At 44.6% G+C, this 14,981-nt stretch overlaps 1 protein-coding gene across 1 annotated transcript in view; it reads left to right on the forward strand.

Annotated features, from left to right (window-relative positions):
- Positions 1-4,127: 4,127 nt before the first annotated feature.
- The window catches only part of FGF12 (fibroblast growth factor 12), a 226,479-nt gene continuing 215,625 nt past the window's right edge, over positions 4,128-14,981 (forward strand). Inside the window, exons 1-2 of the mRNA XM_054835896.1 lie at positions 4,128-4,283; positions 4,396-4,555. Coding sequence (XP_054691871.1) covers positions 4,543-4,555 — 13 coding nt within the window. The 5' untranslated portion in view covers positions 4,128-4,283; positions 4,396-4,542. The remainder of the gene's footprint in view (positions 4,284-4,395; positions 4,556-14,981) is intronic.

Consider the following 14,981-nt stretch of genomic DNA (forward strand, 5'->3'; position numbering starts at 1 on the left):
GATAAATAGTCCATTCTCTAAGCATTTGAGCACCTGGCTCTTAGGAGGGCTGAGCTGCCAGCAGGAAGCTCCTTCCTGCCTCTGCCCTGTAAAGTGTTTTTGCTTGTGTAAAGCATTCTGAATGCATGTAATTACCTTTTTTAATCAAGTCAAAAAGGGGCTAGTGCTTAAGTAGCTCCATTCAGCAGCTTATTTTCATATTTTCTTTCCATGTGAAAGCCTTAGGCTTTTATAATGGTATAACACCCTGACTTCAGACACCTTCCTTGCTCCCATTTGGCAGAGGAGGTGACAAAGCTATGTATTAAACTGAATAACCAGGAGTCTGTGGTGGGGCTCAGAGGATCTGAGAGCTACCCCTGAAAACAAAGCATTGTCCTGCAAGGACTGAGCAGTCTCCAGCTTCCCTGGACTTTGAGGAGCTCAGGGTGCTTAGTATCTCACAGAAAACTAAAATTTGGAGTTGAGCTGTTTGGGTCTACCATTAAAGTTGACAACAATAGTCTTGTTAATGATAAAGGGTGTATATGGATGTTTAAGAACAGTAGCAAAAGAAAGCTGGTGGTGCTCTGAGCCCAGCGCTGGTACACAGAAGGACCTTCCTCTGAGTCAATCCAAGGGTGGCTACCTCTGATTTTCTTCCATAGTAATTTTTTACTTTAGTTGCAAGTAATCGCAAAACTACTCCCTACTTTTGTGACTGTTAGTGCTTTTTCCTTTATTAATATTATGTTGGCTGATTAGTCTCAACAATACTTGATCAATAACTTTATGTATTTAAACTGACTGTGCTTGCTGAAAGGGTCGTGGCTTGCTTTGGTCTTTATTCCACACACCAGCTCCTAATGCGCTTATGCTATGCTTCTAGCAACTACTTGATGTAAGGAAGTGACATCAGCTGATGTCATTATTTTTCTTGTTCATAATCAGAAGCTATGTACATCATCATCAAGGTGATGGATTATGGCTTGTAGAATGTTCTTAGTATTTTACCCTACCTATATTATTAAAAACTTCTAGTTTCTGTTTAGTCCCTCTTTCCCCCACTGCATTCTTTACTTTTTTTAGTACTTAGAGGTCCTTCCTGCTGCTGCTGTGTCATGGCCTACTTTCCCGGAATCTGCTGATTTGGCTTGTGCTTCTCTGAGCACAGCTCATGGCATGTGGACATCTTCTGAGCCTGGTGTGATACGCAGCTAGTTTATTTTCTGCCCTAAAGAAACTTGTTCTACTGGCTAGTGATGGTAGCTAGCTAATGATGCCCATTGGTTTTTGGGAACAGACACTTCAGAGTCCAAAAAAGGACTTCCAGAAGCACTTGGCTGAGTCGTCCCCCCCATTGCAGCTGGTTTCAAGGGATGCACTGCTTTCAAGGTTAGATTCACACTGAACATCAAGGTTAGCAGTTATTCCTCCCCCTTGGTCAGAACTCAGTGTAGCTCCTTTTTGATTGAGCTGTTTGTCTTTAAGGAACATTGTCTTGAGCTCTGGGCAGGACAAGTGCCTTTCTGTGACCTGCAGTGAGAGCAGCTCTGTCTCTAGCTGGGAAGTCTTCTGATCTGAGCACTAAAGTTGGCTCCTGGGCAGTTTGGGAACAGGCTGAGACATTGACACCTAGATTCACACTCCCTGGAAATCAAAGAACTGAAGCTGGCTTGCGGCCACTTCTGTGTAGAGCTTGGTATGGAAGCTATGTCCCTTGGCCCTTGAGATAGTGCCTCTGTGCCTGGGTTTGCTGTTTTGGATGGTCACCACCAGAAAATGGCACTGAGTAAATGAAATACCACCACTGGTGGGATTTTTCCCTCCTGGTACATCCAGCCTCATGCAGAAGTGCCCCATGTAGACATGGCAGCACATGTGTGGCTATGTGCATGACCTTGCAGGCTGGCTGGTGCCTCTGCCCTTGTGAATGGAGGTTCCCTCTAGAGAAGGAGGCACTGTGCCAGGGTAGCAGATGGGCAGGAGCAGCAGCAGCTGGGAGACCATGTATGATCATCACGTGGGCTTACTGTTTGCAGCAATGCCAAAATGGCCACTTGGCTTTATCACGTCTGTGTTCAGGGTTGCTCCTAAGCCAGCTGCCTCCAGAGGTGGGTTGCAGAAAGGGGTCAGGCAGAGGGGTCTGCCCAGCATTCCCCGTCAATGGAGGAAACAGCAGGTTCTTCAGTGACTGGAGGCCTGTGTAATATTGATGGCAATTAGTTTTCCAGGGAGTGCACAGCTTTGAAAGGAGTCTCTTGGTTCCTTGGTCCAGTGCCTGGTATTACAAATAGTGCCTCAGATCATGCTCTTGGTAACTAGCCTGGCTGTACCTTAAAAGTTAGGGTGTTTCTTTGCCCTCACTTCTTCCTGTTGAAAGTTGTTGCTGGCATCCAAGTTCAACATTACTGTTCACTGAGAGTTTGGGTTTTAATCCGTGGGAGTTGATAACTTGAGTCCAAGAGTGTTTTAGAACTGGCTGAGGAGTTATTGAGTACTCTGGTGCATATTCTGGTTGCATTTTGGGACATTAGTAAGGACTAATAGACCTTGAAAGAGTTATTGTTTCGTTGCTTTTCAGAAAAAGCACACAGGTTGACCTAGGAAGTCTGGTCAGTTGGGCATTGATGGTGAGTAAAAACATAGCAATGGAGAAATAGCATCCCACCAGTTGATGAAAGAAACTGAAGAAACAATAGTAATTTAATCTGACCTTCTAGTCAAATCAAAGTCTAAGTCTGCTTCATTAGTTCTCTATAGAGAATTTTGACTCAAAACTCACCTACAATACCTGAATATTCAGTCCTGAAATAAAACAAAACTAGTGTTATTCTTCATGATAATGTAGGACATGTAAATGGGTGTGAAATTTTACATGGTGAGTCTTCATCCAGCTGGGCTGTTTCTATTTAATTTTCAGGGGCATGTTCTTGCACTAATATGCCATCTCTAACTTGCGTGCCCTGCCACCTTGTGGGGTGGTAGCTGAGGCTGGAGCAGGTGTTGTTCAGAACTGCCTGGACCATGTACTAAGGTGGGATCATGTGCACAATATTTCACTTCCATAACCACAGTCAGGTTGTGCTTCGGGATGGGGTAGCCTGTAGGCAGTGCCTGCAGGATGGGTTACAGTAGCTTAGAATGAGGAGCTTGAGAGCGCCTACGTAACCATGGACTGGTTTGCCAGTGCTGGGTTGCAGGTGAGAGGTGAATATGAACACCAGGATGTATAAAGAAACAGTGAGAGGAATTATTGTTCCTGTGTTTAGAAACTTAGGTAGTACTGGGGCTGTCCATCCTCTGCATGTGCAGCTCCCAGCACAGTGGATGCCTTGAGCTGCTTTTTCAGTAGCACAAAGCATAAAATTAAGCACAGAATTGTGTTTTACATTCCCCTTGTACCAAAGTTCAAAAATCTGGAAAAACTGAAGAGCTACAGGAATAATTCCAATGTGGAGAAACTTCCTTACAGGCATGAACTTAAGGAGTTCTTATCCTCTCCAAAGAAGTGACTTGATCCTAGTATGAATGTTTTTATCAACTTCCCATTGGCAGGGGACTGCTTCTTTTTTCAAGCAGTCAAAGGGAGAACAAAATCCAGTGGCTGGATGCAAAAGCAGAAAAGCACAAACTAGCCATGAGGTGGATGTTTTATGAATCAGCATAATTAATCTTGAAGCAACATATCCAGAGAAGGCCTGAACCTGAGACTGGGCATCTCCTAAGAGATCCTCTCCATGTCTGCAGGTGTTGTGGGCTCAGCCTGGCTTATATGATACAGGGAGGCTAGGGTGAATGGAGTGATGCCTCTGACCTGACCAGTTTGAGTCTTGCAGTCTGGGGGTTTGCCTCAGACCATGTGCAATGCACCCATCACCTGCAGAAATCAGTGGGTGTGTATGCAGCAGCTGGGGTGTGTGTTGTGTTGTGCTGCACAGATGCCATCTCCGCGTACCCGGGAGATGATTTATGTGCCCAGCTTGGGAAGGAGGACTCCAGCAGGACTCCCACAATAAATAAGCGGGTGCTTGCACCTGCGTTGCATAACCCAGTGCTCCTGCTTGCTGGGCGGTGGGGTGCAGCCTCCCGGGGGAGCGGGGACGGGGCCAGCCCAGCCCGGCCGAGCAGCCGCTCCTCCCGCGGAGCCCGCAGCCGGGGGCCCGGCGGTGCCGCGGTGCGGGCCGCGGAGGCGGGGCGCGGGCGGGGCGCGCATGCGGGCGGCGCCAGGCAGCGCGGCGGGCCGCGGAGCCACTCGCCCCCGCAGCACCGCTCCGCCAGGGACAGCTCCCGCCGGCGCCCAGGTAACGCGCTCCCCCCGCGGCCGCGCTCCGCTCCGCGCCGCTTCCTCCGCGGCGGGGGTGTGTGGGGGCTCGGCGGCTCACGCCGTCTCCCCCGGTGGTTGCTTGCTTGCAGCTTCGAGGCTGTGACGGCGCCGTCCCCACCGCGGAGCAGGCAGCGGCGGCCGGCTCTGCCCGCCGGGCTCTCGGGGCTTTCGGCTGAGGAGGGAGCGCGCCTTCCGGCAACTTCCCGGCAACTTCCCGGCACTCGCAAGGCTCCGCGATGGAAGGGAAAGGTGGGTCGGAGCGCGGGGTGTGTGGGGGGGTGGGGAGCGGCGGTGAAAGGACCGCAGTGGCCGGGCTGGGTGCGCGGCACGGGGCCGGAGCAGCCGTGCTGCTGTGGTAGGTACATTGCGCACCGGCAGGAAAGCGGGCTCGGAGGCGCTTCCCTCCCCGCTCCAGCGGGTGGTATTCGGTCAGTTGCGTGGTGAAGGGTGGTGGGTTGTTTTGGGTTTTTTAAAATTTATTTATTTTCCTTTACGGTGAGACAGATGTTAGTTGGTGATTTGTTTTCTTAATGCTATGGATTTGCATAATAAATATGAGGTCTGTCCCGTGTTTTTAGTCAGTCAGTGATGGGGAGGCTTTTAAGAGATGAAAAGCATTTCATAATTAGAATGGTTTTTAAAAAAATCTCAATTTTTTTCTGAAACGAAAAGAACAGGGCTACAGAGCTCTGCCCTCATTACGTTGCATATTTAACACATCAGAACATCCTGATAGATTGGGAGAAATGCAATGAGTATGGTGCTATTGAACTATCCACCTTAGAAAGAGGAAATCATTAAATATTGCCTGCCTAGCTTGTGTGTTTGCATGCAGAGACATATCTCATCCAAATATACCCCTTAGTGTTGGGCATATATATTTTGTTTCTGTATGTAGCTATGTAGTCCTGCATGTTTATTTACCTATCTACCTCTACAATTGCATCAGACATCACACATTCAACTGGTACATGAACTTAAAATCTGTACATGTTAATTGTCAATGAAATATTGATGGTAAGTCAGTCCATGCAGAGGAAAGGCTAGTTGCCATTCTCACCTAACCCTAGCTGCCAGCTCTCCTGTATAACACAGATCTGGTAGCTTTTTAATTGAGAGACACCAAGGCAGTGGGAGAATATGGACCGTATTAATTCAAGGAAAATTATGGTAGTCTTGTATAACACAATACTACATACCTTCCAGGGAGCTGAGCAAGCTATATTTAAACCTCAGGTTTATTTTTGTAACTATCTTGTCAATCAGGGCTATAGTTCTCCTGTGTGGGAATATCTGATTATATGCTGATTAAGGAAGGAAGCTATTTCAATCATATGGAGGCAGTATGTCCTATAAAGTACAGTTTCTTGTGGGCGGTGATCAATAGAATTACCAGGGCTTGAGGACAGGTAAGTACCTTGTTGTGGTTTAGCCAGGACATACCTTTTTTAAAAAAGTGTATCTGCAAAGGCTTGACTTAGACTAAAAGCTCACAGCAGTCATGTTAGCCTTGATATATTTTTTGACTATCCACACTGTTTTCACAGTTAACCTGAGATGGGATATCTTTACCTTTTTGAATGTCCTACTGGTACATGTCCTGATGCGAAACAAATGGACTGACTTTAGTATAACACATGTGCCTTGTCATGTGCTACGCAAGCAGGCAAAAGGTTCTCCATGGAACTTCTGATGGAACTCATGCAGCTGGAGGAGTTGTACAGGGGGCAGAAAGGTAACATCTGCAATAAGAGTCCAGCTAGCTGGTGGCAAAAGCAGCATCTGGGAGAGGGTCACCTGAATCCCATCTTGTGCGAACATACGCCAACTGTTATGATGCAGTTGCTGTCTGAGTTGGCAATGAGCAGACGAAGAAGGCAGCCTTTCGGGCCGCTGGTACTTGGGTTTATTAGTTACAAGACAGGCTCTACAGCAGTCCGTGTTCCTAGGCTCTTGGCTTTGGTGGAAGGGTTATCGGGGGTGAGACAACCTCAAGCCACTTCTTTGTTATCTTTTGCAAAAAATTCTCAGCAGTTTGCTCTTACTAGAGATTTTCCTTGATGGGGTAGAGGTGAGGAACAAATACTCTTTGGGTTTCCTCTATGCAGAGAAATGGGCTGTTCAGGGCAAACCAGCAGAAATCAAGGTGCTAGAATGGGATGGGTCCAAAGTAAAGATGACCTTAAAGGGACTACACAAGTGACTTTGGCATCTCAGTGAGAAGGCAGATGAAGTCTGATCATGGCAGGGATCCAGTTGCGTTGGCACTGAAATAATTCTTGAAAATTGCTTGATGTTGGAGTAGCATGAGAAGGCCTATGGTGCACAGATCTAGCAGACTAATTTTGTGTACGTGTACACAATGCAGGATGTCTCTCCAGAGGGAAGGTATGAGCCAGCCCAAACCCTTTACATCTTCAGCTTTTGTGACTAATCCTAGATGGACTTGCAGCTGCATTGCCTTACTAGGGACTTGTTTACATTCTATTTTCAATACTAGCCAACCTCTGCATTGCAAGTCCTGTGTTAAGAGATTGCTGCTGGTATATGGTGTTTCTCTGAAGTCAGCCCTTGTTTTTGAAATGCTTCCTCCTGCAGCCCTTCTCCCACCCCTCCGGTCTTCCTTGGTGTGAATCTTGGAACATTTCAATCTCGGTGTTATGCAGATACTGGGGAAGAGTGCTGTGCTATATTAAGCAACATAAAGTCCATTTAAGAAAACATACCTTCTAGTCCCTGAATTCAGCTGTCCCTAGTGACTGCTGTGGACATTTCTGCCTAGGATTTGCTAGCTCAGGACAACTTAGTTGTCTGAATGTGGCTGGTGCTGATGCGTTGCTAAGCCTGCAGTCCTTTACTTAAAAAAAATCTAAAGGCTCATCTCTGGCACTGCTCAAAGCAGCCATAATTGATTGCACTGGTTGGACTCATTCATGAGAATGAGAGGAGAAGGACATATGCTAGTTTTGTGCATTGGGGTGCGGGGCTAAGGTCTTTACTGTTGTTAGGACTGCTGCAGTAAGAGTGCAGGCAAGAGGGTCCTGGTGTATACTGAGGAGGTGGTGGTGGTGTAGCCTGTGCCTCCTTCCAACAGTCAAACCTGGCTGGAGACAAACATCTCCTGACTTCTAAAAGAAAAATAATTGTAGCACTCTATGGATCTGCAATGTTAGCAACACATCTTGGTGGTCTAAAAGTAACATTTGGCCTTGTCTAACTTTCAGCTGCTTTGACTTAATCTGTTCTGTGCATTCATTGTCTCCAAACCATTTCCAGCAATGAGAAGCTTGAAAGTTGTAGCTGTTCCCAAAGCCCATTAAGGCAATGGGGGAAGGGAGGGCATTGTGGATGAGGACTCTGTTTTGCATCTGCTACCTGATCCCTGTTCTCTGAATCTCGCCACTACAGCAGTTCCTGTAGGCCGCAGCAGTAAGCGATACCACTCCAGGCATCCCAGGAGCTGGGCTTTGCCAAAGCTAACAATAGTTAATGTGGAGGTTAAAGAATACTTGGTTGTTTGCCAGATTCTTCAGTCAGTCAGAAAGACACTTAGCAGGGGAAGGAACGTCACACAGTGATGTTCAAACTCAGTCTGGGAAAGAAATCAGCCAAGCAAGAGTCAAGCTGCAGAGTGTGGAACATATCCCTGGGCTTTGGGGCAGAGTGGAGAGGGACTGCAGGCTGGCCCTGCTGCAGGCAGGGCTCCCTTCCTCTGAAGGTGCTATACCCTTTTCTGTAGTCCTGAAGACATAGGAAATCCCTTTCTGGCAGTGAGGGAGAAAAGACATATTACTACTATTACCTTATCTGAGGTGGGGAGTGGTGACTTGATGCATCAATGTTGCATGGGTGATAGGGTCATACTGCCTGCTGAGCTCTTCTGCAAGGGCCCAGCCAGTTCTTGGTGCTCTCTGTCCCTGGAGGTCAGTGCTGGGGACTGGTGGTCCTGGTGAGGTTTCACCACCTGGGTGCAGGGCAGGCTGCTGCCCAGCACAGGATGTATGCTGGTAGCTGGGAAATACAGCAGGACTTGCTCTTGCCAGCTGGTCTACTGGGGCAGCAAAGATAAAGCTTTGTTGGCTACCCCTCTGAGATCTGGAGGTGCTCTTGGCAGTCCTCTGAGCTGTGGTCCTGCCTGGTTGGTTAGTAGTGTCAGGTTGGAGAGGCATCCTCAATGCAGTGGGGTCTTTGCTCTGGAACACCATCCTTGTGTTCAGAGGGTGGGGTGGTAGGAGCTGGGAGATCTGGCCTTATAGCTCTCTGCTGCTGCTTTGGGATTCTCCAGCAGGGCTTTGAGGAGATGTCTGCAGAGGACACCTCTGCATAGTGACTGTCCCAGGCAAATGCTACCACAGTGGTGCTATCTGAGTCATGTTTTCTTCCAGCATTTATGACTGGAAAGAAGGTTTTTTGCTTTTGCAGGAAAGCTACAATGCTGCTGTTCATAGACATGCAACATTCAGGCTTTTAAGTGAGGTAGAACAGTAGTAAGGTCCAGTTTACCTTGGGTACAGAGTTGCCCTTTCTGGGACTGGCAAACAGGTCTGAGCTCTTTGCATCCTGCTGTTTTGTGGATATGTGAATGGGCAGGGTGGTTTAATCTGTCTCACTACTGGTGCTGCTCTGAAGCCTTCTTGGCCAGATTCAGTGTCATGGGCTAGCTTTCTCTGCGCAGCTGTGTGTGCTATGCCTGTAAAGGACAGAATCTTCACCTTGAAGAACTTGTGATCAAAACCCAAGAAGAGCTGATGAATGCTAGGATTGCAGGCAGACTTTGTGGAGAAGGTGAGAGCGGGTGGCAAGTGAGAACATGCAGTTCTGGAGATTACTGTGCACTGTTCCCACCTTCATGGCTTTCTTCAATGATCAAAGAAAAGATCCTGGTGATCCCAGCTGTAGGTCATGTCCTGAAGCTGCTTGGGAAGCTCATGTCAAAACTTATCTCATCAAGCATTTTCCTGACACATTATGTATTTGTTAGAGGTGAGTCTGCAGCACACATTACCTGCTTAAACATTTGTGTGTGAAATAATGCAGATTGCATTGGTAAAGACTGGGTCACGCAAGTCATCTTGGTCACTTCTTTGTAATGGAAATCAAGTTGTGGCATGGTCACTTTTGTTATGAAACTGTTCCTTTCTTTGGGAATATTTGCATCTCTGTGAAGATGGTCAGAGGCTTCTCCAAGAAGCTCATTTCATTTAGACAAGGTAGCTGCATGGTCTCTGTGTCTCATAGCGATGTGCTGTGTGAGGTCCAGGATGTGCTACTGAGGCCAACAGTTCTCAAACTGGCTGCTTGAAGTCTGACAGAAGTGTGTTTGGGGATGTAAATAAACAGCCTGATTTTTTTTAGTATCTCCCCCTGAGTCCCAGGATGTTCATTTCCATATGGGTACCAGCTTGCTGTATAGCAGGGGAACACTTTGGTTGCCTGACTCTAACACCTTATCCCTGAGACAGGAGTGGGGTGCTGTGAAGATTGCTTTGCTCCTGTGCCTCAAACTCAATCTCTGCTGAAAGATGCAGGAGGAGAGTTAAGGCACTAAGCTAGCACCGCATGCATGCTTTTCTTTAATGTGTTTCAGAAAGCAAGTGAAATGTCTGTTCCTCTTACATTAGAAGTCATGTTAAACAAACAAATATGACTGTCCTGGGAGGGCTCAAAGATGGTAAGAGCTCAGGTTGCTGTGTGCGACTAGCAGGTGAGCAAACCTTGGCTATGTGCTGCCACCTATAAAAGCAGCTAAGAGCCTAATAATGCCTTTAACCATCAGTTGGTAGCTGCTGAAGTACTGTAGGCAGGCATCTGCAATTTCTGGATGAGAGGATGACCCAAGCCTATCCGATGCTGGGGGACATGGTACCCTAGAGTGCATTTGTGCTCTAATGGGCCTCATAATGAGGAGGGAAAGGTGGCAGTGCTTGTATTTCTTCATACCTACAATCCTGCTATATTATTAAAACAAAGGGGAAAGAGGACCCTAGTGATAGGCTTAAATGTTATAAAAATGGGAGGATGACTTAGTCATCTGGCTATTATTAAAATATCCAAGAAGCAGACAAATTTCTTCACCCCACTTCCACAAGTTACATGGGAGCTGTGGAAGTGCATTTAGCCTGAATGAAATACTGGAGTAATTTAAAATTATTTTTAATGCATGAAGTTGTTCTACCATACCATTTATACGTATAGTGGCTGGAAGCGTAATCTGTGGATACTTTGAGTAATGACCTGCATACAATTGTTTCATCCTTAGTTCATTTAGGGTTCAGAAACTAAAAAAAACTTGATTTTTTAAACAGGTTTTTTCAAAAGACTTAGCTTACCACTGGATTTTTCTTATCTGCTCTTATCTTTCCCTCTCTATCTACTCAGCTATTCAAATTCTGTTTGAATTGCATTCATTTCTAATATGCCATAAAAATTGATATGCAAAAGCTAGTTATTTAGGGGGAATTGCAGAAACTATTTTAGTCTGTCTTTTGACCTATAAATGAGAACATGATTAATTTTTACATGCAAACCTTGGTGTTTATTAGCATGGTAAAAGGCATTTTGACAATGAAAAATATTACTGATGGGCATAATTAATGCTTTCACTCAAAGTATAAAGATTTTAATAATACTGTTATACTAAAATGATTGAAAAAAAATTTACTATTTTCCTGTCAGTGATACAAGGAAGTTGCCTTTTTTATAGCTCCTATATCCATGCTTTTTCTAAGTGTTCTTTATACTCAGTAAGAGTACGAATCATCATGCTAATTCATTGAGTTTCTTCTCCTGGGTCCCGGGTTCGGATGAACCTTATGATTTGATATTTATGCAGGCTAAACGTTGAAAGCTATGGCTTTTTTCTTCAGATTGAATTAAACTATTTACCGTGTCGTCATGTTTCAGTAGAGATCTTGTGGCTTGAGATGATGGCTGTTTGCTCAATAGAGTGCGGAGGGAGCAACACTGTGGTGCGCCTTGAACGACACGGCCGAGGGAGGGCTGTGCATGCATCGGGATGCGTGCTTTCAGAAGTAAGGCATTTCACGTGCTATTTTTAATAGCATGTGCAAAGCAAGAAATCAGGAAAGGATGGGATAGCATTTCTAATTTGGAAAGTTGTTTTTCTTGAGCTGTGATTCTTCCTCTTGTTTCATCCCTCTGTTGGAGGCTGATTTAGATTGGCTTTATCCCCATCAGCCTTCAGTAGGTAAGGTTAATTTACTGAATGTAGCTACTTGGAGGATTTAGGAAGAAAAGCCAGAAGTGCTGAATGTTTTATTGGTATAATGAGGGAAAGTTGCCTTGCTTCTCAGTCACTGAGAATGTATTATTAATGCAAAAACACTTTCCTTGAATTTAATGCTATCTCCAAAAGAGGGTGACAAGCTTCAGGAAGATTGCAGTGTATCTGGTTGCTAAATCTCTTATGCTGTGCTTATTCCAACATAAAGTGCTATCACTGATTTTTATTTTTACTCTTCTTTCCAAGTCCAGCCTGCCAAAGGTTATTGGTAGGATGGGTGTGCTTGAGTGTTGTGATAATCCCTACTCAATCAAATGTTGGATTAGAGACCTTGAGGCCTCTTCCAGCTGACATGGGTTTCTGACATAACCCTGCTGAGGAACTTGAAGCCTAAATCTGGTTCTGAATTCTGTATCCTCCCTTGTTCTCCTCCCATTCACATGCTGGTCTGTGCTCCCTTCTCATATTGGAGTGTTTCTCATTACTTGGGCCATGGAAGAGCTGGATCTGGATGTTGTGGCTGGAATCTGGCTGTGATTTATTGGGGGGGCAGGGAGAAAATTACAGGTGGCTGTGCAGTTTGAAAGATCAAACCTGTATGAAACTCAGCAGTGGAATAAACTTCCTCCTTGAAGTGCAGCCCTTGGAGCTTCATCCTTTATTGATGTGCAGTCCTGAATGTGTATTTTGGGGAAGAGCTTTAGTGACTATAAAACTTGACCTTCAGTTAAGAATATCTTGCAGCAATGGTGCTAGAATGGTAAGAAGCAAACACAAACCACCAAAATATTCCAGATGTCCAGAATTATTTAATTTCATCGCAGGCAATATTTTGAGATTCACCTTAGTTTCCTGAAACTTCGTCTAGGAAAAGACATACAGTATGAATTCATTCTTTACTTGAGGACTCTTGCACATGCTGTGCCTGCTAGGATGCAAAAGTATCCATTTCACTGTCACTTTAGAATAACCCCAAATTCAGTTTTATAAATGCTTGTCACTCCAACATACCGTGAGTGGGAAACAGGCGGTAATGCCAACAAAATGAGGAAAAACATAGAATCCAGCACCTTTGAGTATATGGAGGAAGAAATTGTGCATAAAGGAAGTTTTGGATTTCCTAATTTGATACTAACAAGCCATTGCAATATAACTGGGTTGACAGTAGAATAAGCTTTCTCAGCAAGACCTGCTTTCTGTAATATTTCCAGAATATTTGATCTCTTTGAAGGCTGAATCTGAGCTTTGAGATATTTTTCTAGCCTTAAATTCATATTCCCTTTTAGTATTGACCAGTACCCCTGGTATTCTGAGATTTGTCAATGCAATTATTTGATAATGTATGGTGTTGGTTAATAGTGTCAGATGTTAATTTTTAAACTTTTTATTCCTATCAGTGTATCCCAGTAGAGAAATTACATACTGTGAATTGTAGCCATTTTGTTGCCATATGAGAAGTGAGGGAGAAATCAGAAGAGAAGTTTAAATATTACTGTCCTGAGTCTCCTCTTCCAGTCAAGATTTTAGATAAAGCCTGTGGAGCTACTCTGGATTTGTGCTTGTGTAGGCAAATGCATCATTTGGTCATAGGCAAAGGCTAAGTCTTTAATGCCTTACCTAGCTTATTTCTGTTGTGTTTTCATATCAATTATATGGTGTAAGATCTATTTAAGTGCCTTTAGACCTTAATTAGTAACTATTTAAGAAGTAGTAAAGGTTTGAAGAAGTCATTTTATATTGGTTCAAGGGAATGTCAAAATAACAAACAGTTGTAGCTTGTTTACCTTTGACTTTCTTCGTGCTACTTTGAAGGCAGGTATTTTATTGGTTATATAGTTCTGAGGCTTTTGTCTTAGCAACTGCTATTAAAATTGCTATATAGTATCTTCAAAAGTCAGAATATCTAACCCATCTTAAAAATCACTGTTAAGTACACTTATAACAAGTGGCTCTGTGCGGAGACATGTCTCTGCCATTACCACTGAACATAGCACCAGGTATCAGAATTACCTGTCAATTTTATTTGTGTGATTCATCTCTCAGTAACATGCATTTCAGGCTTTCCTACCTAAACTGTATTTATAGTGCATTCCCCTCCCAAAAAAATCAACATCCAGGAATAGCAAGCCTTTGGTATGTTTTTTTATTTAAAAAAAAAAAGCTAGGGTTGAATTTTCCACCTCCTTTGATTAGAAGATTCCCAGAAATAGTGAGGACAAGCCTGACATACTGAAGCAATGCAAGCATGCAGCCGTGGGCAGTATACAGAGACAAAGAACAGAATGTGTTTAAAATCTTAATTATTTATAGTAAGAAAATACTGGGTTTGGTTAAATTGTCCTTTCTGTGGTACCAGTGTAAGGTTTACAGCAGCAGAACCGAGTGCAGAATTTAGCCTCATGTTCTGCTGTCTGTGAAATTGAGAACAAGGTATTGGGGCTGATGCTGAGCTTTGCATGCATGGGGATCTTCTAGTGCAGGCAATGCTCTGTGCTGTTCGAATCAGTCAAATGGTGGGAATTTTGGGATTGATGGCCTGTTATAGACATACTGCTATGCATATGAAAACACATGCAGTTCCTTTTTTATTTAAAGGTTTTCAGGAACACTGAGTCCAGAAGAGTCTCACTGAATCTCAGCACCATTAAAGCTGGCATCACCACCACTGAAATGAGTTTATGCTCATGTGGAGCATGAGTTTATATTCAGTTATCTCAAAGGAAAGACTGGTTCTCAGCTGCTTTACTGCTCTTGTCTTCCTCTAGTCATCTTTATTACCCAGAAGCTGGACAGCAATTTGGTCATCCCAACCAAACAAAGCATGTTCCTGAATGAAGCTTTCAATCTTATCTTGAAAGTGGCTGTGGCGGGCAGTTAGCTTGGACAATATTGCGAAGGACCATGTAGGTTGACATGTCCCACTTCTGTCTCTCTCATGTACCTTCATATCAATTCTGTAAGTTGGACTTGGGCTTGAAGCCCGGCTGGGGCACCCAGGAGGTGTTTAGTGCTTTGCTCTTCTCCCTGGCTTCTCAGATGTGTGAAGGCTTTGTCTCCTGTAGAACACCTGCTTGTGGGCAGCCCTTCTTCATGTCAGGACTTCTGTTGGGGTAGTAGTCAATGGTCTAGCAAAAGGTAATATACAACATTTCTGGGCTGTCTGCTGCCTGTCAGGAACACTGGTGTAAGCATCTGCCTCTTCTTCCTGTTAGCAAAGGAGCTGCCTAAATCAGGTTTGCTATTTTGCAGAAAATCCCATTTCTTTATTTTTTTTGTGCTGAATTGTATTGAACCCAATATTTTTTACCATTTGGGCCACTCAAGGGCTTCCTGGACTCTGCATTTACTGATAGAATGGAATATTTTCAGTTGGAAGGGACCTACCATGATCTAGTCCAACAGCTGTCTTCTGTGGAGATATTCAAAACCTAC

The sequence above is a fragment of the Grus americana genome, chromosome 9 (assembly GCF_028858705.1).
Source record: "Grus americana isolate bGruAme1 chromosome 9, bGruAme1.mat, whole genome shotgun sequence".
NCBI classification, from domain to species: domain Eukaryota; kingdom Metazoa; phylum Chordata; class Aves; order Gruiformes; family Gruidae; genus Grus; species Grus americana.